The following is a 23562-nucleotide window of genomic DNA, read 5'->3' as shown; positions in this document are numbered from 1 at the left end:
TTTCCAATTAGAAAGGCGCCAAAGTTTATGGCTGATGTGTTCGGTAGAGTCTTGTTTTCGTCCAGATGGTTCTACTGAAGCTAGTTTATATTGATTTATTTTTTTCAGAGTGTTTACAGCGTGACTAGTATTTTGAGATAATCCAGGAGCAAAATACAGGACACAGGGGTTTTGTCATTACAATCAGTGGTTTATATACAAGGCTTGTATATACAGACATACACATGGTAGACACGTACCAGGCAAGCAAGCAATCTTCGACCTCAAGGAGAGAGATACATGAGGAGAGAGAGATAGAGACGCCCTCTCATGGCCTCCCTTATATAGACAGCTTCTTAAAGCGGCAATAACCCTGCTGACTCATCCTCAGTTCATCATCCTGGTCCACAGCCTTATTTAATAACAGACACATTTTCAGGATGAAGATAGGATCTTTTTGGAGTTTTGATTTTCGGGTGACTTTAAATTAGTGCCTTTATGATCCCGACTACTTTCTCTGTTTCCATCTGTCCTTTAACCGCTTAAAAGAGCTGTGCATACCACATCTGATTTGGTACTAACTTCCAAATCTGAACAGCTCATAGCTCGCAAATGAAATGTTCATGGAACACTTACACTTGTAATTATCACCTCCATGTATCATCTGTTTTACTGCAATAAAGCAGAAGAAGAAATGTTAGCTGACTCACTGCCTTAATTATGAACTTTGAAAGACTATCTGTCTGTACCGTACAGAAAAGTAAACAATTGATGAGTCTTACACTTATTTTTCATAGGTTATACTACCATTATAGCATAGCCTTCTTTTCTTTTTTGCATTCTTGCCTCATTAAACATGATCTTACAATGTCAGTTAATTTATTGCTGAGATTAAATGTCTCATTAAATTCTGATGAGACCTGATGCCTTCCTGGGCAAAACTGGGTTGTGAAATACTCTCGTATTAAAATTTTGTTCTATCTTTCCTGCCCAGGTAAATGAACAGAGCAGCCTAAAAAAGTTTTCTCTAAGTAAGATTTTTCTGCAAGATAAATTTTTCAGAAGACAAGGACAGGATTAATGTACGATGGCTTTAAATATGAGTTCTTTATTTTACTTTTCGTACTGCTTCAGGGATTTCATTAGTATTATTTTTTTAATCATGGAGATACCATAAAACAGGAATGGTTGCCTGTTGTGTTGTTCTTCTTTATCGTTTTAGTGATAGAGCCACTGTGTTTAGGAACACTGTTCTGATGAATCTCCCAAAGCCAACATTGAATGTGTAGATCAGAGCAGGGATGGGATTCAGCCGGTTCGAACTGGTTCAGGCAAACCGGTAGTTCCGATGATCAGCTGGCCCCACCCATCCACCCCTGTCCTATATTTCCTTCTTTCTGGCTCAGCTGATTTCCGCGCCTCCGTTGTTCTACTTACTGTGGCTGCCTTAGAAGGTAAGCAGCTGAACTTCAAATTGAAGTCCACTTACCTTCCTTACCGGTTCGGAAGTGCACACACAAAACCTTTTGCGTGTGCGCAGAAGGTAAAAAACATATTACTTCCTGATTAAAACCAGGAAATAATGACACCCGGGCGAGTGGGCCGAGCTTCGCTTTGCCATCGCTACCGGATCGCCGAACCAACTGCGACTATCGCTACCGGATTGCCCGATCTGGTCCGAACCGGGAGCATTTTACCCCTGGTCAGATGCCAGGATGCTGCAGCAGTTGTAAGTGTGAAAAATGGTCATAAGTCACTTTTTCCGGTCCTGCTGTCATTTTGAACGGTGACTAAATGAACGGTTGCAAGTCAAGGACTGCCGGTATGAATGTGTCGCTTTATTAGAACTCCCTTCTGTATGTTATAGATCATTTGCAGGAATTCAAAGTGGATAAGAGCAGTGTGGTTATTAAAACTTTCCTGTAGTATCCTAGCAACAGTTTTGCTGTCCTGAAGATGAGTTCTATAGCTAAAGTAAAAGTGTGAAATATATAGAATTGTCAGCACTGTTGCAATCTGAATATGAGGATTTAAAGTCATTCTGGATTAAAGTTCCAATTAAATTAGGTAGCTTTATTTATTTATATTTTTGGTAGCCAGCTCCCCGGTATCTATTCTTCAAGTGCTATTTAATATTCTCAGCATCTGAATAGTGGTTTGAGAATGTTTAGGGTGCTTTTGATTCCATGTTATTTTATTTTATGATTTTCATCTTCAGGTTCTTTATTTTTATTTTTTGTTCTCGCTTTTGGGATAATTTTGTGTGTGTGAGTGTGTGTGTCTTTACAGTGTAGTGCTTTAGATACAATTCCACAGTTCACACACCCAACCGATTTATTAAATCATTATCTGCAATATAAAATGAACTTGATCAATTTAGCAGTTTTGATTGCCCTCCAAATCATTATTACAAACCCAGAGAAAAACGAGAGGTCTTATGTGTCTTTATGTATACACACTCTCTCACACACACAAGCATATTCACAGGGCTTCACTCTGTAATACTCATCCTAAGTAATTAGAATATCATCTATTCCAAATTGTTGCCTATTCGGTGTGCCTCAGTTTTACTATAAAAATAAGTAGCTTATAGTAATTGCGCATAAGACAAACCTTCAGAATCTGCTTGCATTTTGTTGTGTGTTGTTGTTTTTTTCCCCCTATACATTTTTGTACATTTTTTTTTAATTTGATTTATATGCCGCCCTTCTCCGGAGACTCAGGGCGGCTTACAATGCATTAAGCAATAGCCTTCATACTTTTGTATATTTTTTATACAAAGTCAGCTTATTGCCCCCACAAACTGGGTCCTCATTTCACCTACCTTAGAAAGGATGGAAGACTGAGTCAACCTTGAGCCTTGGAGAGATTCGAACCAGCAGTAAATTGCAGGCAGCTGTGTTAATAACAGGGTGCGTAGACCACTGTACTATCAAGGCTCCTATTTGAAACATATGTATTGACACGAGTCCGGATTTGTCCCAAAGGTGTTTTTTTCAGGACATAACTGGACTTCCTTGTTTTTTCTTTGAAGACATTTCGCTTCTCATCCAAGAAGCTTCTTCAGCTCTGACTGGATGATGGGGAATGGAAAGGATCCTGTCAGGGCAGAAGAAGCTTCTTGGATGAGAAGCGAAACGTCTTCAAAAGAAAAAACAAGAAAGTCCAGTTGCCTCCTGAAAAAGCACCTTTGGGACAACCATGACCTGTATGGCTGAGAATATCTACAGATTTTTAGAGTCCAGATTTGCTTAATCCACACATGATGCTCTCAGCAATTGCAGTGGTTCATTTCACAACTCTGTCAAAAAAGAGTTTGTCAAACGAGGCACAACTCTTAGCAATAGCACTTAGACTTATATACCGCTTTACAGTGCTTTACAGCCCTCTCTAAGTGGTTTACAGAGTCAGCCTATTGCCCCCAACAATCTGGGTCCTCATTTTACCGACCTTGGAAGGATGGAAGGCTGAGTCAACCTTGAGCCAATCAGGATCGAACTGTTGGCAGTGGGCAGAGTTAGCCTGCAATACTGCATTCTAATCACTGTGCCACCAGGGCTCCTAATAGCAATAGTATGTAGATTTATATACCACTTCACAGTGCTTTTATAGCCCTCTCTAAGCGGTTTACAGAGTCAGCCTATGGCCCCCAACAATCTGAGTCCTCCTTTTATCGACCTTGGAAGGATGGAAGGCAGAGTCAACCTTGAGCCTGGTGAGATTCAAACTGCCAAATTTCAGGCAGCCGGCAGTCAGCAGAATTAGCCTGCAGTACTGCACTCTAACCATTCTGCCACTGTGGCTCATTTTTTTAACAACTTGCAGTGGCTGTTAAGTCAAGGACTACCTGTAACTTCAACATTGTTCTAGGAAGTATCCAGCATCATAGAACTTACACAAGAGAAATTGCTAAGACAATCTGTGGGAAGAAATTGTTCTTCCTTTTGCCTCGTTTTCTCCGTAGGCAATTTTTACAGCCCAAATGCTTAAGAGTCTAGCAAATTACTTGTCTCAACAACGAAATGAGTCTTATGACCTTTCCCGCATTCGAGACACTCGCCAGGATGAATTGCTCCCTAAGTAATAATCTGTTTAAAAGCTGGTTTTGAATTATTTGTGCTTCTATGACGTGATGAAAAGAAAATGACTTGGTGGCAGAAATCTTTAACTTATCTTTCACCATCATCATCCACCACGGATGGTCTACTCAAGCAATTTTGTGTTTGTGTGTTTGGAAATGTATTTGTGAATCTTGGATTGCTCTTTGGCAAGCACAGCTATAATCCTGGAGTTTGAGAAAAACAATCTTCTATTTCTAGTTACCAGTATGACTATTCATGTATTGGATTTTGTTTTCCAAATTCTGTCTGCTTTTCTTCCCTTTAGGACAGTGTAGTTACGTGCAAAATAGTCCCTCTCTCAGCTTTTCTTTCCTGCCTGTGCTGGCCGAGTTAAACACACGACTCAAATTATGATTTAACTCGTTTAATGACAGCTACTTGACAGATGATAAGCAAATGCCGGTTCTCTATACAAGAATAAAGCTGGAGCTGAGAGGAGCCATTACTCAGCTTCTTTTTTTAGGCTATCCTGCTGGCTGTTTTGTAATAGTCCACAATCAGTGTCAGCTGATAAGCTGCATGCTTTCCTCCCTGCTTTGAAGTTGCTGGAGCTTTCCTCGGGTTGCTGGCATATGACATCATTGGTCTGTGTTTACAGCTTCAGGTCAGGCTGTTCCAACTATCCGGCACAGGATTCCTACCTCCCAATATCCCACAAACAGCTGTACCGAATCCCACTAATCCCACCACCAACATTGCTATCGCTATCGCCCCATTCTCGCCACCATCACCAACACCCGTGTTTATTATTCTGGCATTAATATGTTCAGCCAGCTGGTTTTCCACATGGAGTGCCCCTCTTATTCGGTAAGTTGTCGAGGGCGTTCGACACCCTTGAACAACTTGTTATCACAGTTTTTATGTTAAGGGTCTGTTGTAGGGGTGAAATGCTACCGGTTCGGATTGGTTCACCCAAACTGGTAGTAATAAAAGCTACCAGTTCGAGCGAACCGGTAGTAAAAAAATGCTACTGGTTCGGGTGAACCGGTATTTCAGACGATCAGCTGTGCCGAGCAATTTATATTTGCTACCATATTTCCCTGAAAATAAGACCCTGTCTTATTTTTATTTTTTTTTAACCCTGAAATAAGCTATTGGCCTTATTTTCAGAGAGGTCTTATTATTTTGGGATGCATAAAGCAAGACGGGGCTCCTCTTGCTGTCTTACCTGATTTCCAGCTCTGTCTCCCTAACCCTAACCAGAGGAAATGGCGGATGCATTTAAATGCGCATGCATTTAAATATTTTCGGGGAGGGCTTATTTTCAGAAGGGGATTATTTTAAGGCATGCGCTCAAAAGCCCGATTGGGCTTATTATCAGGGGATGTCTTATTTTTGGGAAAACAAGCTAGAAAGCAGGAAATCCTGCTTTCTAGCGAATCTAAATAATGCGGCACAGCTGTTACCCCCCTCGCTATTCTACTTACCTTAGGAAAGGCTTCTTAATCCTCCTTTTTCAGCGCTGCACAGTAGAGCCTGCAGTGTGCATGCAGGCAAAGTGTGCATTTAGTGCGCACTGTGCACACGCGCACGCAAAGCGAACCGGTAGCGAAGCGAACCGGTAGCAAATGTCAGAGCTCATTTCATCCCTGGTCTGTTGTGTACTTAGAAAAAAAGCACTTGTGTACTTTGGGACAACCCTGGAAGATTGAGAGTCTCCATAGTGTCCGTGCATATTTTTTTTCACTTGCTGGATTACTGGAGGCATATAATGGTATGTCTACAATGGCTTGGCCCTTGCTTGGACCACTCATAGATTTCAGGATTTCCAGTTTTGTGGACGGCATCTTCAGAGTCATAATTTGCTCGCTGGATTCATAGTTTGCTCACTGGATCCCTTTCATTCATTCATTCCATTCATTCTCTGTTGACTTCTGTTCTGTTAACATTGGCAACCGAAAACTCCAGATGCAATAATCCCAGGTTAAATGCAATGAACCCACGATATATAATCTCCACTTTTACAGCCATGGTTTTCGATCTGGAATTAATCATCAGGAGGCTTTAGGTATTGCTGAAGAAATAATTTGCCTTGTTGTAATAGCACTTTTGTTACTTTTATATGCTGAAACAACGGCCTTGGGTACAAATGTACACAGGCTGAAATTTATAACACACAAAAGTAAGCAATCACTTTGTTTTTCCTGTTCGGTTCTACGCAGAAATGATGACTGAAACAAAACAAAAGAAACCCTAATTTTTCTTTCCGTGCTCTCTGTTTCTTTCATCTGTGATGCAGAAGGGGTTTGCTTGTGTCTGAACTAGACTTACAGATTTGAACAACATTCTTTTCTCTTCCCTTCACAATATTACTCTGTAGAGCTAATAAGCTATCCCCGAATAATTTAGGAGAAAAGATAAGATACTCCACGGTGAATACAATAATACTAATTGATTAACTTTTTAATATTAATCTGAACAATGCTACTTAGCAATTAATTACAAAAATTAATTACAACTGTGATGTGTTACACTGTTCCTGTGCCTTTGCTTACCACTCTTTGGAACATTAATAATTTGCGTTATCCCATTAAATTAAAGTTAGAAGTACCAGTAAAAAGTTACGGCAGTTATAGGTTTCTCCAGATTCTACATTTCATGACTAGAGCGAAAGAGATAAAAAGATGTATTCTGCAGATTTTCTTTAAATCACCAACTATATATATTGCTAAGATAGAATCTCTTTGAAACTGGGTTTCTGTTTAATCTACAAATTAGATTCAAAGGAATGAAATACTAGCATTTCTATCAATAAATTTGAATAGAATTAGATTAGTTTGAACTAATGGAAGAATAAAATAGTGACATTCTCACATTAAGCATGATGATTTCGTATATTATATTATATATTTCCCTTTATTTTATGAATAGTAGAACTTTTATGAGCCGTAATTCAGAAAAATGAGGGCACATATTAATGGAATTATCTTCACTGCCTTCACGAATATTACTTCTGACATAGCTTTTTTTTTCCCCCAGTCGTAAGTCCTGGTCTGATTTTTGAATTACCATTTTTTCTCTCTCTCTCAGTTTCAGCTCAAAGTCTTAAAAGCAGTCTTGATTCCATGGGACAGCAGATACAGCGTTTGGAAAATGACATCAAGAAGTTCCCCAAAATAGAAGATCCACATGATAAATTCGTTGAAAAAATGATCATATCCTTTTGCATGTTGTTGCTCTTTTTCCTAGTTAAATATGTGAATTATGTCCTGCTTACAATGTTTAAACAATATAAAACGGAATCACTTTTGAAAAAAAGAATGGTCTGTTTGATCAGAAAGTTGTCAGCCAGGGATGCGGTGTATCTTCATATGAAATTCCAAAGGAATATTTGCTTTTTCTCATTAGTTTAGTTAGACTACTGGATATATGAATTGAGTTTCGCCTAGATTCCTTCCTTGCCCTAATCGAAATTATGATATTTCAGTCATTTTCTCACTAAGGTAGCTGAGTTTGTTCTGGACAGTAGCAAAAAGGGCAACTTCACTTGGCTACTTGTGGAAATTTCAGATGAAGCCTAGAAATTCTGTGTCCTTTGTTGGTTCTGAAATAAGGTAAGAAATCTCAACTTCCTTAAAAATGTTTTAATTTGGGCCGTGGAGGAGAGGGGGAAATAAGACATGAAATGGCCAGATTTGGTGACAGTACCAAATTGTTTAGGATGGGTAGACAAACAGACACGTGAAAAGCACCAGATGGATTTCTCCAACTGAGAAAAAAGTAAAAATAAAATGACTGTTAGAGTAAGCACAATGAAACAATCCAGACAAAGCTCAGTTCTTTATCTGCTTACACACAATAGACAGAATCTTGCCAGACTAAACCCTTAAAACTCTCTCCCTAATGGATATATCTGGGAGACTTGAGCGCAGGGGTATCTAACCTTCACAGGGACGGGGTGGCTCAGTGGCTAAGACACTGAGCTTGTCGATCAAAAGGTTGGCAGTTCAGCAGTTCGAATCCCTAGCGCTGCCTAATGGGGTGAGCTCCCGTTACTTGTCTCAGCTTCTGCCAACCCAGCAGTTCGAAAGTATGTAAAAAATGCAAGTAGAAAAATAGGGACCACCTTTGGTGGGAAAGTAACAGCATTCCGTGTGCCTTTGGCATTTAGTCATGTTGGCCACATGACCACGGAGACATCTTCGGACAGCGCTGGCTCTTTGGCTTTGAAACGGAGATGAGCACCACCCCCTAGATTCGGGAAGGACTAGCACATATGTGCGAGGGGAACCTTTACCTTTACCTTATCCAACATTGGCAACTTTAAGACTTCAACTCCCAGCATTCTCCAGCCAGCATGGGTTCAGTAGTCCCTATTTATTAATTTATCGATTTCTTATTGGGTTGGGTTTTTTTTCCCATTCATGTATGTGTATAAGCTGAAGAGATTTGAGGTGTAGGTGACTGAGCACAAAAATATTGTTTAAACATCGATGGATACCTTAATGAAAGTCCTGTTGTTTTAACTTACTTACCTGCAAGCTTGATTAGGCAATTGTTTTGATGTGTATGTGATTGTATTAATGTGCAACAGTATGTATAGGCATGTGTGTTTTTTGTATTATATCTCTGTCTAGCAAGGATGATAAGTGGTAAGTTAAAAACTGGAAAAAGGGTGGCCGTAGTATCATCATTACCTTTCTCATCTTTTCTACTACTCCCTCTTATTAATATCATTATTATGTTTAATATTACTCTGCTGCTTTGCATGTTAGCTGACAGCTTCTGCATCAGAGACAAATTCCTTGTGTATCTAATCACACTTGGCCAATATTCTATTCTGTTCTGTTCTGCTCTGCTCTGCTCTGCTCTGCTACTCTATTCTACTCTTCTACTCTACTCTACTCTACTCTACTCTACTCTACTCTACTCTACTCTACTCTACTACTCTATTCTACTCTTCTACTCTACTCTACTCTACTCTACTCTACTCTACTACTCTATTCTACTCTTCTACTCTACTCTACTCTACTCTACTCTACTCTACTCTACTCTACTCTACTCCTCTATTCTACTCTTCTACTCTACTCTATTCTGCTACTCTATTCTACTCTTCTACTCTACTGTACTACTCTGCTCTACTACTCTACTCTGCTCTACTCTTCTACTCTACTCTACTCAATTCTACTCGACTCGACTCGACTCAACTCAACATAAAGATTCATGTGTGTGATTCATATATTATTTTAAAAAAACTGTCTACCTTGAGAGTTCTTAGACCCATTTCTGATTCCCCGGTGCTAAACTACAAGAATATTGCCCATTGGTGAGCATCCTATTTATATATGATTGTGTTTATTTTCTTTCTTACTTCCGCATGTAGTTAACAAAGAGGAGAATGTAGGCAATATCTTTATTGGGCCCGGTAATGATGCCAAAACGTTGGGAAGCTTTTTAGTTCTGCCGCATTTTTCATTAAGCAAAAGGGAAACAAAAATAAAATTAAAAAAAAAAAACCCACAAAAAGTTGCAAACAAATACAAAGCGAACAGGCCCCGAGCTTTGCAGTTTAGAGTCAGTTTGAAGAAGATAATTATAGATTGAATTAATTAATTGCTAGCAGCTATTGCAGGTATCAGATTACCTATCATTCTGGAATAAAAAGTAATGACTAACAGACACAAGCATGCATCCCCCCCCCAAAAAAACAACCCATAAAGGGAGCCTCAAATCTATCTTCTGTAAAATATATCTCCCAGTCTTTGACTATTATCTTTTGTTCTCAGGATTATAGTAGCTGCATCAGTTTAGCTTACTCTTCCTTTAAGTTAGGGACCATCCTAGAAAGAAATGGTTCCCAAGACGTAATTTCTAATTTTATTGATGCTTCGCTGACATCTGGGGGAATTTGGAATATTTTCTATTTAATTCTGTAACTGGAATATGCAAGTCAAGTTCCAGTCCTTGGCACCAAAACCCAAACATAGTTTACCATAGTATTTGATTTGTGTTTTTTTTTCCCCTTCTGCTTTCAGTAATTGAAAAAAATCACCCTTTAATAAGCCTTTTGCTAAAATATCCTGAGCGATTTAGATCTGATTGTTTAGGAAAACAAAAGCAATTTCAAAAACCTGGCACTGATAGTTCTACTGTGTTTCGTTGTCTGCAGATAATTAAGGCGTTTTTAAAGAAAAGTCTTCTGCAGCTCATATCCATCCATTACAGATGATTGGTTGGAGTAGAGTAGAGTAGAGTAGAGTAGAGTAGAGTAGAGTAGAGTAGAGTAGAGTAGAGTAGAGTAGAGTAGAATAGAATAGAATAGAATAGAATAGAATAGAATAGAATAGAATAGAATAGAATAGAATAGAATAGAAGAGTTGGAAGGGACCTTGGAGGTCTTCTAGTCCAATCCCCTGCTTAGGCAGGAAACCCTACACCACTTCAGACAAATGGTTATCCAACATCTTCTTAAAAACTTCCAGTGCTGGAGCATTCACATCCTCTGGAGGCAAGTTGTTCCACTGATTAATTGTTCTAACTGTCAGGAAATTTCTCCTTAGTTCTAAGTTGCTTCTCTCCTTGATTAGTTTCCACCCATTGCTTCTTGTCCTACCCTCAGGTGCTTTGGAGAATAGCTTGACTCCCTCTTCTTTGTGGCAGCCCCTGACTGTCACAGAGTCTTAATAGTGATTGTCCACTTGGTGGCAAATGTGAACATTTTTTTATTAATCTTGTGTATCTTTTAAAGGAAAGAGAGAGAGCCTCAGGGTTATCACCAACTATGAGTGCAATGTTTTAAAATGACAACTCTATGAACATTTTCTAGGAAATAAGCTCCACTGAACTTGATAGGGTTTGTTTATGAGTATCCGACATGGCTTGTTATTTGATTTCCTAAGAAGCTGTTAAACATAACAACTGGGTCTAATCAAAATAGAGTACCTTATTGCCATAGCAACAAGTCAGATGTCTGGCTTACAATCAGGAAAAGTCACAACAATGTTCTTCTACTTGTGTTCTTCAACAGTTGACCCTAGGAGACCTTTTGCTTCGGATACTGAATTCATAACCTGCAATTGAGACCTTACTTACCATGTACTTGTTTATTTTCGACCTGTTCATACTGATGACCGTGTTTTTATCTCCTGGTAGCAGATTCCATAATATTTACTTTCCTCTGTCTTCAACCTTCTCCTGATCTTCATTAGAGGACTCTTAAGTTTTAATATCTCCATCATTTCTACAAGTCTGTGTATCTATCATGTCCTAACTTGCTCACCTTACTTCTAAGAGAAAAAGACTCCCGTGCTTGTTGGACACAAAGTTGGACTTGTAGGTAGGTAGGTAGGTAGACAGACAGACAGACAGACAGACAGACAGACAGACAGAAATAATTCTTTATTGGCCAAGTGTGATTGGACACACAAGGAATTTGTCTTTGGTGCATATCAGTGTACATAAAAAGAGAAGATACATTCGTCAAGAATCATAAGGTATGACACTTAATAATGGTCAAAGGGTACAATTAAGAAATGAAATCATTCTAGGAAACAATCAATATAAATCGTAAGGATACAGCAACAAGTTACAGTCATACAGTCATAAGTGGGAGGAGATGGGTAATAAGAACGATGGGAAGATTAATAGTAATAGTAATGTAGACTTAGTGAATAGTTTGACAGTGTTAAGGGAATTATTTGTTTAGCAGAGTGATGGCGTTCTGGAAAAAACTGTTCTTGTGTCTAGTTGTTTTGGTGTGCAGTGCTCTATAGCGTTGTTTTGAGGGTAGGAGTTGAAACAATTTATGTCCAGGATGTGAGGGATCCAAACCAGACAGTTATGGAGGCGCAGATGACAGACTCAATAATTCCTCTGTAGAACTGGATCAGCAGCTCTTTGGGCAGTTTAAGCTTCCTGAGTTGGCACAGAAAGAACATTCTTTGTTGTGCTTTTTTGATGAAGTTTTTGTTGTTAGGTGTCCATTTTAGGTCTTGAGATATGATAGAACCTAAAAATTTGAAGGTCTCTACTGTTGATATACCTTTCCCAACTCAAAAATATCCTTTTTTGGGATTGTCCACGATTGTAGGTGCTGTTGAAATGTGGTTGTGACATATTCTTGACTAGCTGCAACTCAAACACTGTTAGATTTGAGTATTTTCCATAGTATTCCAATGAACGGTACTATAACCAAATTATGGTCCTTTTTTCCCCTTGATCAGACATATGTATTGCTTTTGTGTTTCATAACAGTGATCTACCAGTGAGGTAATTATCTTTGACTTTTAGCTCATTTCCTCTCATTATTCTATTAGCGGAGAAGAGCTGGCATTGTAACTTATCGGTTGCGCAGAAAGTCAAATATTTTGTGATTCCTACATAATTTTGCAATTAGTGATAAGAAAACATGTGGCATCAATGGTGCAAATTAGTACCGAAAGCACTTCAATAAAACGAGTGCTCTGTTTCTGATTGTACTAATTTAACTGTTCTCTGGCTCCTGTAATTGGTAAGATTATGTATTTTTGGATAATAACATTAATATCTTAATGAAGGAAGAAAAAAAACATTTGATATCTAATTCGAAGTACAAACTGTTAGATTATTTTTAACAATAACGGTAGAAAGGAAGAATGGTTTCGGAGAATCTAAAAAAATCAACAGATGCCTTGCCTAATATAGAGAAACATAGAACTCTAAAGGTTAATCGAAAGAAGAAAATGATTTTCTCTCTAAAAACTTTCTCTATCAACATGGTAGGAAATAATGAAATGAAATATGTATATGTATACTTTGTCACTTATGCCATACTTTTCATTTGTTTATGATGTAAACGTTATTTAGCTCGTAGAAATGGAAAACTACTTATAGTTAATTTATGAGTGAATTCACATTACCTAAGTTGCATTGGATTTAAAAACACCAAGGAGCATCACAGAACAATCTGAAATCCTAGGACATAATAATGCTAAAATTATGTTATCAGCTATGAGAAATTATGGTGATCGAATTTCCATTTCTTACTGTCATCATGCAACTTTTTTTCCCTTAATCCTACAAATATATACATATTTTGTAAGCTATTTTAAACAGCAAGCAGAAAAAGGGCTCAAAGGTTTGAGGGTATTCTTTTTTCCCCCTAGAACAGGGGTCAGCAACTCGTGGCTCTGGAGCCGCATGTGGCTCTTTCATCCCTCTGCTGCAGCTCCCTGTCACCAGTCGGCTCCACAATTGATAGGGCTTTCAGTTAGGATAGATAGAGGAAAAAGGATGCCACCCTAGGAGGAGACTCTATGGTGGGGGAACTGGACTTCCAGTTGGCTCCAGAATTGAACGGGGGGCTTCCAGTTAGGACCTTTGTGGCTCTTTTGAGTGTTTAAGGTTGCTGACCCCTGCCCTAGAACTAGAAAAAAATAATTCTTGGCTCATAACAAAGTATGGGTAGGTACTACAATTCATGCTGCAATGCACCGTGATGCACCTTTGTTTGGAAACAAATCCAGAACACGTGCACATTTCTAGTTTCTCCTAACTAGGTTCGATGGCTGCGGTGGCGCAGTGGTTAGAGTGCAGTACTGCAGGCTACTTCTGCTGATCACCGGCTGCCAGCAGTTTGGCAGATCAAATCTCACCAGGCTTAAGGTTGACTCAGCCTTCCATCCTTCCGAGGTGGGTAAAATGAGGCCCCAGATTGTTGGGGACAATATGCTGACTCTGTAAACTGCTTAGAGAGGGCTGTAAAGCACTGTAAAGAGATATAAAGTTATAAGTTCTTATATTTTCTATAAGAAATTGAGTGTTCAGTAGAAGAGTTCAGAAGATAGACTGATATTAGTGCTGTTTAGCCATTATGTTTGCGGATGGGTTATTATTAAAAACATGAACATGCATAAAATAGATATTCTGTAGAAGGTGCATGGCAGAACCTCTGGATGGGGAGGGATATCTATATTAGTATCTATGATACTAATAAATAGGGAGACCCTCCCTCATACAAGGAGACAATTGTGACACAAAGTAATCTACACATAAGCTTAGGTAAGACTTTAGCAGAACTATTGCATTCAATGAAAGGGTTTCAGTATGAATAAAAAGCACAGTGATAGGTAGGTAGATAGGTAGGTGGATGGATGGATGGATGGATGGATGGATGGATGGATGATGGATGGATGATAGATGGAGGGATGGATGATAGATGGAGGGATGGATGATGGATGGAGGGATGAATGGATGGGTGGATGATAGATGTATGATGGATGGATGGATGATGGATGGATGGTTGGATGGATGGATGGTTGGATGAATGGATGATAGATAGATAGATAGATATAGAGATACTATATATAGAGGAGATACATACACACACACACACATTTCTATATTGAAGCATTTCCTTGTAATAGATGACGTATCTATAAATACCCATTTATGATGTTTTCCCAAGCTCTTTTTTTCAGGGTGACAAAAAAGTGCCTCTGTACAAAGCCATTGTATCCATTTCTTTTTTCTTTTTTTAAACTTATATTGCTTAGATCTAAGAATCCAAGGTGCAATGATTGGGGGAGGGGGAGGGGTCTTCCTGCCTCCTCTTTGTCATCCAGCCATAGCTTTGTGAAGCAGGCATGAATCTAAGCTACAACAATTAGCTCAAACCCCATCCAGTAGTGAGTTCCTTAATTGAGTGGTGAATTAAACCTGGATCACCGCAGATCAATGCTCTGGTTTATTTGTCTGTTTATCCCTTTTGCTCACTTTGGGGGAAGACATTAGCTGAGAAGATGCTCCGCTTTTAATGTTAGCCAATCATGCCATAGCGTAGCTCTCCTCTGTCTGCCAGGGGAAAAAGTGCTGCACAGAAATGTGCATCTCGGAATAGTTTAACTGAATTTATTCCTCCGTAAGGAGCTTTCAGGAAATCCCAGGTGTTGATAGCTGATGTGGTGCAAATGTCATTAACGTTCTGTCAGTGTTCTTTGTCGGTGTGCTAATGATGCCCCGCTGATCGGGCACGGAGAGGCTTCCTGGACTCAAAACCTTCCTACAAGTCAATCAGAATGAAGAAGCTTTTCTCGCCCCACCTGCGTAGTAAGATGGATATGTGGTTTCTTCTCCCTCCAGGCTTTGTAATGAAATCAATGTAGCAACCTTCAGTTTAAAAAAAAAAAAAAGGCTAATGTCAGGTGTGAAGAATCAGGACTACACATTAAGTTCCAATTAAGCTGATTTATTGCTCACGTCTATACACAAGAATCTAAGTCAACTAACGATCAGCACTAAATTGTTGCTAGATAAGAGTCAGTGAGATTCAAGAAGGGTTAGACCGAGATGGCTTGTGGGAACGTAATGTTACGGTCCGCCAGCAGCCTGTGGAGCTGGCAGCGGAGTCGGACAGTGAGGAAGCTGGGGAGGACAATGGGCCAGTCCTGGAGTCGGGGAAGGCCCGGACGACGACTCTGCGTCGGAGGCAGAGATGGGGCCAGGGCATTCACAACGTCTGGAGGCAAGTTGTTCAAACTGATTAATTGTTCTAAGTGCCAGGAAACTTCTCCTTAGTTCTAAGTTGCTTCTCTCCTTGATTAGTTTCCACCCATTGCTTCTTGTCCTGACCTCAGGTGCTTTGGAGAACAGCTTGACTCCCTCTTCTTTGTGGCAGCCCCTGAGATATTGGAACACTGCTATCATATCACCCCTAGTCCTTCTTTTCATTAAACTAGACATACTCAGTTCCCGCAACCGTTCTTCATATGTTTTAGCCTCCAATCCCCTAATCTTCTTGTGAGTCCTTTGTGAAATCCCTTATTTTCAAACAGTTCACAAAATCCACCTATTCCACAAAATCCAACCGAGTGGACTTATTGTAGGTCCCTTCTATGAAATGAGGTCGTCTGGCAGGACCCAGAAGAAGACATGTCTTCTCTGTTGGGGGTGTCTATACCTCTGATGGGTTTGGGTTCAGGGTGTTGAATAATCTACCTTGTGGCAGTTTGAGAATAGGTGTGTAGCAGTGGTTTGGCCTCCTTTGTGCTTCATATTTTGTTGTTTTCATTCTTGCTAGCTACTCTGCTATTGACGTTCTTTGGTTTAACCTGTTTTCGCTGTTCAGACTCACAACTGCAGGGTGAGCAAATCACTCCAATAAATAAATAACATGCACCTTGCAATGTAATTAAATCAAAGATAAAACAATTGCTTGATCATTCAAGGACAAGAATAAAATAAAATAGGCATTTGCTTAAATAGGCCCCTCCAATCTAATTATATCTGAGTTTAGGTCACCTATATGATTCATTTGTTTTGCAGAAGAAGCATAAACTAAATCTGCAGATCTTTTCAATTAAGAGAATGGTAAGATGTTGTTAAAAAGAAAATAAAGACATTCTTTAAGAACTTTCTTCCTGCAAGATTGGCTGGAATGTTGGGGACAAAAGATTACATTCATTTTAAATATGAATAAACGATGCTTTTCCGAAACACAGCTTTGGAGAAACCTCAGGAGTTCGGCAGTAGAGCATTTCCCTGTCACAATTACAAATTCAGCGGACAGTGGCTGAAATCTAAAAAATTCTTCAAGCTCATGATTCTGTCAGGATGCATCTTGTAACTGTAAATCGCAAAACACGATAAACAGCGAGCGTAAAAATGAATTTAGGTGAGATTTAATAATAGAGTGGGAGTTCTTCCTAAGCTCATCACTCCCCCTTCTTTGCCCATGTGCAACTCTGGAAACAGTGTAATTGTCTACTTAAATGAAAAGGTACACCGTTCATCAGCTATGATTAAATGTAATATCCAGTGGGGGATGCCTTCCTTCTCAGCAATTTTAGTGAGTCAGACAAATTCTCTGCATTCACCCTACAGTATATTATATTAACCTGGCAATGAAGCTAGTTGTATATATGGTTTTCTGATTGTGAGTGTGTGCATTATTTTACTATGAAATGGTTTGTGTGCGTGCATGTATATGTGCCTGCTGTCTGGCTGCCTGTCCTGTCTAGCTATCCTGTCTATCATCCATCCATCCATCCATCCATCTCTAAAATTACATTGCATCTACTCGTCCTTCAGTGATGAATGTCTGATTAAACTACCGTGTTTCCCCAAAAAGTTGGGGGAAAAGTTTTGTTCCCCATCCTGCAGCAATGATCTTCTAAGTACCGTGTTTCCCTGAAAATAAGACCCTGTCTTATATTTTTTGAACCCCGAAATAAGCGCTTGGCCTTATTTTCGGGGTGGTCTTATTATTTTGGGGCACATGGAGCGAGATGGGGCTCCTCTTGCCGTCTTACCTAATTTCCAGCTCTGTCACCCTAACCAGAGGAAATGGCGGGGACCGACTGCACATGCGTTAAAATATTTTCGGGAGGGCTTATTTTCAGGGGAGGGCTTATTTTCAGGGAAACACAGTATCAAAGTAGCCAAAAAAACAGTATCAAAAGTTACTGTGGTATATTCATTCCAGATTCCAGATTTTGTGAATTGGATATTCACAGGTGACTTTGTGCCCATAGGGCTTTTCTTGAAGGATAGACTTCAAGAAGGGAAGGTGATGTATATACCAAACTAAACTAGTGTGTCACACAGAATATAAATCTAACACATAAAGTAAACGAAGCAAAATATTTGTGACAAGATCCGTTTAAAAGTCGAGAGATTGAAAAAAGAGTCATCCTCTGCTCTTCTACAGGATGCCATTTTTAAAATATGCAGATTACTCACCTGGAATCCCAACTCCATTCAGCTCATACACACGTATATACACACACAAGCTCAGTTTTGCCTTTGGCCATAGTCATACAGTTCCAACAAAGAACAAAGTCAGTCCTAAGGTCCTAAGATCTGCTCATCCATTCTACAATAGCGAAGTGTCAAACCTGGCAACGTATAATTCTGTCAATTCATAAATCTCCCTTGGTTACAGAGCTGTTTTTTTTCCCTCTGTGTTCCACCTTTCTTTGTGTCATGAATACAACGGAGCACTCGGTGTGCAGTGGGAACAATGATTGTGATGCATTCTTTAAAAGCACATCCATACTTGCCGAGAAAACAGGTAGAAAATTCAGGTTTTTGCTTGCTTTTTTTTTTGTTTGTTTAAAAAAAGAAACACAGCAAATTCCTGACCTTCCATTTGATTATTTAGCTTCAAGAATACTGATAAGAGAGCGTATCCAATAACAAGCTTAAAAAATACGTTCATACATATTCCCAGGTAATAATGGATCCGATGAACCTAATTGTTAACATGTACTTACATTCACCTTTACTATCTGTAGCTCTAACTGCAAATTTTATGCTACAAATGAATAACAGTACATCCAGTCATATAATAGGTTTTACTAAATAGCTAATTCACAGCACCCCTTCTATCTCTCACCTTCTTTACATGACTTAGATTCTGTACATACAAAACATGTACAAATGCTTTTGTATAACTAGAATTTTAAAGCAGGGTACAATATGTGTCTCTGTGTAAAGGCAGACTAAACTATAGCCTTTCCTATAGAAGGGTGCTCATAATCAGAATTCCTCTGATAGATGTGTGATTTTATTGGATTACATTATATCCTTTCAATCTGAGATTGAATTGTTGCTCACGTTCCAAAGAAACCTAATTCTGTATTAATGGAAAGGAGATTGGGTCATTTGGAAGAGAACCTAAAACTAGAGTATCAAGCTATATATCCCATAAAGGATATATGTTGTCTGAGAAAGACTGGCAGACCCAAGGGGAGGAGTGAAGTAGGGAATTAGTTTAGAGTCTCTACGTAGTCACAAGAGGATGAAGTCTAACCTCACTTGAATGCCGTTAAATCTTACCCAGTTTTACCCACTGCAAACCGTTAGTTTGATAAGATTCCTGCGTATAGGCGTGAGCAATAAAGTAGTCATTTGGAAACTTTACATGTGAACCCTATGATTCATGCTTGACATATGTTCCCAATTGTGCCTACAGCAGGGAGAACCTGAATTCTCCTGTCATGAGTGATCCATACCTACAAGGATCTGTTGTTTGATTTAATCATGATAAATTGTAGGATTTGAGACCAAATTACATTTATAAGAATAAAAAAGGAACTGCAACAATTTTAGGATTAAAGCTTTTTATTTTTTAGTTGAGTTGTGGAAATTAGGTCATGGAAGTACTGTGTTTTCCGGCTTCAAAAATTCCACCTTAGATTTAGCCATCAAGGTTATTAATTCCGTAGGGGAGTTTGGATTAATATTATGCCTGCACTCAACGGGACTAGGCTTCTTTGAAAGTTTTTACAACCTCTAGCTATCTTTGGCCATTTTTTTCCCCATAGCTATCTAGAAGTAATAAAGCAGAAGAAATTATCTATGAGACCTCCCTGGTAGCTTTAGAAAGGTCCTTATGCCAGCACTGAGATGGGGAATGTCTAGTTGTGAGACAAGAAATAATTTCACACTTACCCGTGTTTTCCCGAAAAATAAGACCCTGTCTTATATTTTTTTCGAATCCCGAAATAAATGCTTGGCCTTATTTTCAGGGAGGTCTTAATTATTTTGAGGCACGTGGAGCAAGATGGGGCTCCTCTTGCCATCTTACCTGATTCCCAGCTCTGTCTCCCTAACCCTAACCAGAGGAAATGGTGGGGACCAACTGCTCATGCGTTTAAATATTTTCAGGGAGGGCTTATTTTCATGGAGGGCTTATTTTAGCGCATGTGCTCAAAAGCCCGATTGTGGTTTTTTATCAGGGGATGTCTTATTTTCAGGGAAACAGGGTATTAAGATGCAACATATATGGCAGGTCTATTTTTTTTTTCTTTAGGAGGACTTCATGAACATCGTTGGTCTCGAAAAGAGAAAGAAAATAAGAGGGGAAAGTATAATAAATAGCAGTGTGTTATTACTCTGAGAGATTTAGTATGGTACTTTGGGGATCCTGTGTTGGCCTCCATTTTATTTAAGAACCTTTCTATGAGATCTGTAGGAAAAGAAAACCAAAGAGAGTTTTAATTAAATCCACATATAATAAATGTGTCAGTAACGCAAACTATAGGGTGGGCACGGCAATAATAGAGAGCCTAGGGAGATTTGAAACATGGGCAGGGAATCATAAAATATGAGGTTGGATCTAAAAATTGCCTGCACAACCCCAAGAGCAAATTTTATGGAACACATAAATTTAATGAGGGAATAGTTAAGTGGTTGATGATGATGATGATGAAATAGGGGCAAGGCCGCTCACCTGGGTGAAGTGTAATTTAAAATTATCTCCACGTCTTGGCATCCTACTCCAAAATTAGAGTAAATTACGATGATCTGTGGGGTTGGTCTTGATCATACCGAAGTGTATTAATTCCTAGCACTCATGGTATGATCTGTAACAATTATAACTGAGATTTCTCAAATCTGGGGCCAAAGCTTTTCTCATAAGCAGATTAAATGCTTTGATTGTCCAACAAGAAAAATAATATATGTCACAAAGAAAAGAAACTGTTTGGTTGAAACAGTGCTGAAGGAAGTAGGAGGAGAAGACAATGGATGAAATATATGAACTGGTTAAAAAGATTCTTGGATTGTCCTTTTTTTTTTTTTTTGTATGTCATTTTTTTAAAAAAAATTAAATATATATATAAGTACTGAATACATGAACTGTGGCATCTGGGTATTGTTAATTTTGATACCAAATAATATTGATAAGCTTAATTACCTTAATCATACTCACATTATAATAACATTATAAGTATTATAATTAGAGTTGTTAACATTTTAGTATTTGCTCCACCATGTATATAGTCCTTTATCATTTAATTATTCAGTATTTTAATACACAATATTGGAGGCTGTGCGGATCTGGATGGGGAGGAACAGGCTCAGGCTCAACCCTTCCAAGACTGAGTGGCTGTGGCTCCCGGCATCCCGATATAGTCAGTTGACTCCATCACTGACTATTGGGGGCGAGTCTTTGGCCCCCACTGAAAGGGCTCGCAATCTGGGAGTCCTCCTGGATAGGCAGCTGTCTTTGGAGGAACATCTGACGGCTGTTACCAGGGGGACCTTTTATCAGGTTCGCCTGATTCGCCAGTTGCGGCCCTTTCTTGATCGGGATTCCTTGTGCACAGTCACTCACGCCCTCGTCACCTCTCGCCTTGACTACTGCAACGCTCTCTACATGGGGCTCCCCTTGAAGAGCACCCGGAGGCTCCAGCTGGTCCAGAATGCAGCAGCGCGGGTAGTGATGGGAGCAACATGGCGCTCCCATGTAACACCGCTCCTGCGCGAGCTGCACTGGCTCCCGGTGGTCTTCCGGGTGCGCTTCAAGGTGTTGGTTATCACCTTTAAAGCGCTCCATGGCATAGGGCCTAGCTATCTCCGAGACCGCCTGCTGCTACCGACGACCTCCCATCGACCCGTGCGCTCCCACAGAGAGGGCCTCCTCAGGGTGCCATCAGCCAAACAATGTAGGCTGGTGGCCCCCAGGGGGAGGGCCTTCTCTGTGGGGGCTCCCACCCTCTGGAATCAGTTGCCCCCGGAGATAAGAAGAATCCAGGACCTCAATGCCTTCCGTCGTTCCCTGAAAACCCATCTTTTTCAACAAGCCGGGTTGGCCTAAGAAGAAATTTTTAAAATTTTTAAATTTTTAAATTCTTTTAATTAGTCTGTGATTCTTAACTTTCGGGCCAAAATTTATATATATTTTTAAATGTTTTAATATTTGTATCCTATGTTTTTTATCTTGGCTGTACACCGCCCTGAGTCCTCAGGGAGAAGGGCGGTATATAAATTGGAAATTAAATTAAATTAAATTAAATTAATACTAATAACCATGATTTTGCTGTTTAAGTGTATGTAATACAATCATCTTTCAACTTCTAATCCTTTGATCCACGTACTGATTTTAAAATATTATATAGGAATATGCATAATAATATTTCCCCGCTTTCTAATTTCTACCTCTATTCTAAATCTTGATAACACAAATCTTATATTAATAGGTATTCTATTTCTATCCATCACCTCTTGCCCGTGGATTGTCCTTAGAAGAGCTGAGTTACTTTCATTAAAGATGACTCAAAATGGTCCTTATTTGATCCCAGAGGTTCAACTCAAATCCATTCTACAAAGGCACTTACTTTGAAGAAATGGTTGTGAGGATCCAGATAGAAATCATGCAACTGTTGTCTTGCTTCAACAATGAACAAAAGATAGTGAAGAATGCTGTGTTTGGATGCTAAAGATGCAAATAAACCTTTAATTTAGTAGGGTTTGCCCCCTTTCTCTCAGTGGAGAGAATTCACACACACATGCACATTGTTGTGCATATATAATGAAGGGCTTCCTTTGTTCCCACATCTCAACTTTCAACGGAAGGGAAAGGGCACACTAACAAATGAATACCCCAGTAGCTTTTTCTGAAAGGAGGAGGTACTTCCCTGGTTGATTGAAAAGTCATGAAGCTGACACGCGACATTATTTAATTAATAACATTTGCATGCTCAAAGAGAAAGAGGTTATGGTTTTAATTCTTAATAGGCTGGCATAAACAAAGCAATTCCGAGTCTGTTGGACTCCCTGAAGCTTCATAAATATGCATCCAGCTGTTCTTTATTTCTCTGTATCCCAAAGAAATTGTGATGCTGAATAGAATTAAGGCCTCTCCTTGATTTATACTTTGCAGTGACCAGTTTGCAGATCTTGAAAGAAAAACGGCCCTGAATTCCAAGAAAAAGAAAGAATAGACAGGGAGAAACTGTGAATTGTGAATGCACTAAAATAAGCCTCCCTCCGAAAATAAGCCCTCCCCGAAAATATTTAAACGCAGAGCTGGAAATCAGGTAAGATGGCAAGAGGAGCCCCATCTTGCTCCACACGCCCCAAAATAAGGCTAAGCGCTTATTTCGGGGTTTCAAAAAATATAAGACAGGGTCTTATTTTCAGGGAAATATGGTACTTGGAAGATCATTGCTGCAGGATGGGGAAAAAACTTGTTTTTCCTTTGTGGTAACTACACTAGTCTTAGCAGAATTTTTTTAAAAAAATATTTTAAAAAAATACTGGAAGATAAAATGTTTTTATATTATTATTTCTGTTTTAATTAGGTAATGGTTTTCCTTTCACCACTGCGAGATGCACATTGAAAATGAAAAAAAAAAAAAAACTAAAGTAAAACTGGTTTCTTTCTACGATTGTTCTCTGTTTGCATTAAATGGTTTTTGTTGAGTTTTATGATGTCTCCTAAAGTGCAGATAAAGCATTTCCTGTAATTAAAATGAAATAAAATAATATCATTTTCATGAAAGGGAATGGCTACTTTTAGATATTTTTACCCCCTTAATGGAATTCTCTCTCTCCCTCCCCCCCCGTCTCTCTCTCTCTCTCTCTCTCTCTCTCTCTCTCTCTCTCTCTCTCTCTCTCTCTCTCTCTCTCTCTCTCTTTGGAGTAAGTTAATTAATATTTTCACTCATGAGCATTCAACTCAAAAGAACAGTTTTGGGGTTTTTAATTATTTATTTTTAAGAATTATCAACTCCAGCCGGGCAGTTTTCCAAAGACGAGA

The 23562-nt window shown here is 39.2% G+C and overlaps 1 protein-coding gene and 2 long non-coding RNA genes across 8 annotated transcripts in view; 2 read left to right on the top strand and 1 right to left on the bottom strand.

Moving 5' to 3' along the window:
- DIAPH2 (diaphanous related formin 2) overlaps positions 1-23562 on the top strand; it is a 343475-nt gene that overhangs the window by 175250 nt on the left and 144663 nt on the right. For all 5 annotated transcript variants that reach the window (XM_087877553.1, XM_087877550.1, XM_087877551.1 and 2 more), the window contains one exon: positions 7131-7256. In XM_087877553.1, coding sequence (XP_087733679.1) covers positions 7131-7256 — 126 coding nt within the window. The remainder of the gene's footprint in view (positions 1-7130; positions 7257-23562) is intronic.
- Positions 7285-22840, top strand: LOC148112229 (uncharacterized). The gene is made up of 2 exons (XR_015729691.1): positions 7285-7654; positions 22684-22840. It is a non-coding gene; the product is annotated as an uncharacterized LOC148112229 (long non-coding RNA).
- On the bottom strand, positions 14746-22310 carry LOC148112230 (uncharacterized). Of its 2 annotated transcripts, none has more exons than XR_015729689.1 (2): positions 22139-22310; positions 14746-15185 (listed from the first exon to the last, which is right to left on the bottom strand). It is a non-coding gene; the product is annotated as an uncharacterized LOC148112230 (long non-coding RNA). The 2 variants fall into 2 exon arrangements; XR_015729690.1 differs by lacking the exon at positions 22139-22310 and adding an exon at positions 17757-17809.

Source organism: Pantherophis guttatus, chromosome 12 (genome assembly GCF_059756535.1).
Source record: "Pantherophis guttatus breed Tessera chromosome 12, ASM5975653v1, whole genome shotgun sequence".
NCBI classification, from domain to species: Eukaryota; Metazoa; Chordata; class Lepidosauria; order Squamata; family Colubridae; genus Pantherophis; species Pantherophis guttatus.
Note: the sequence above shows the minus strand (reverse complement) of the source record. Positions and strands in the feature narration are given on the sequence as shown.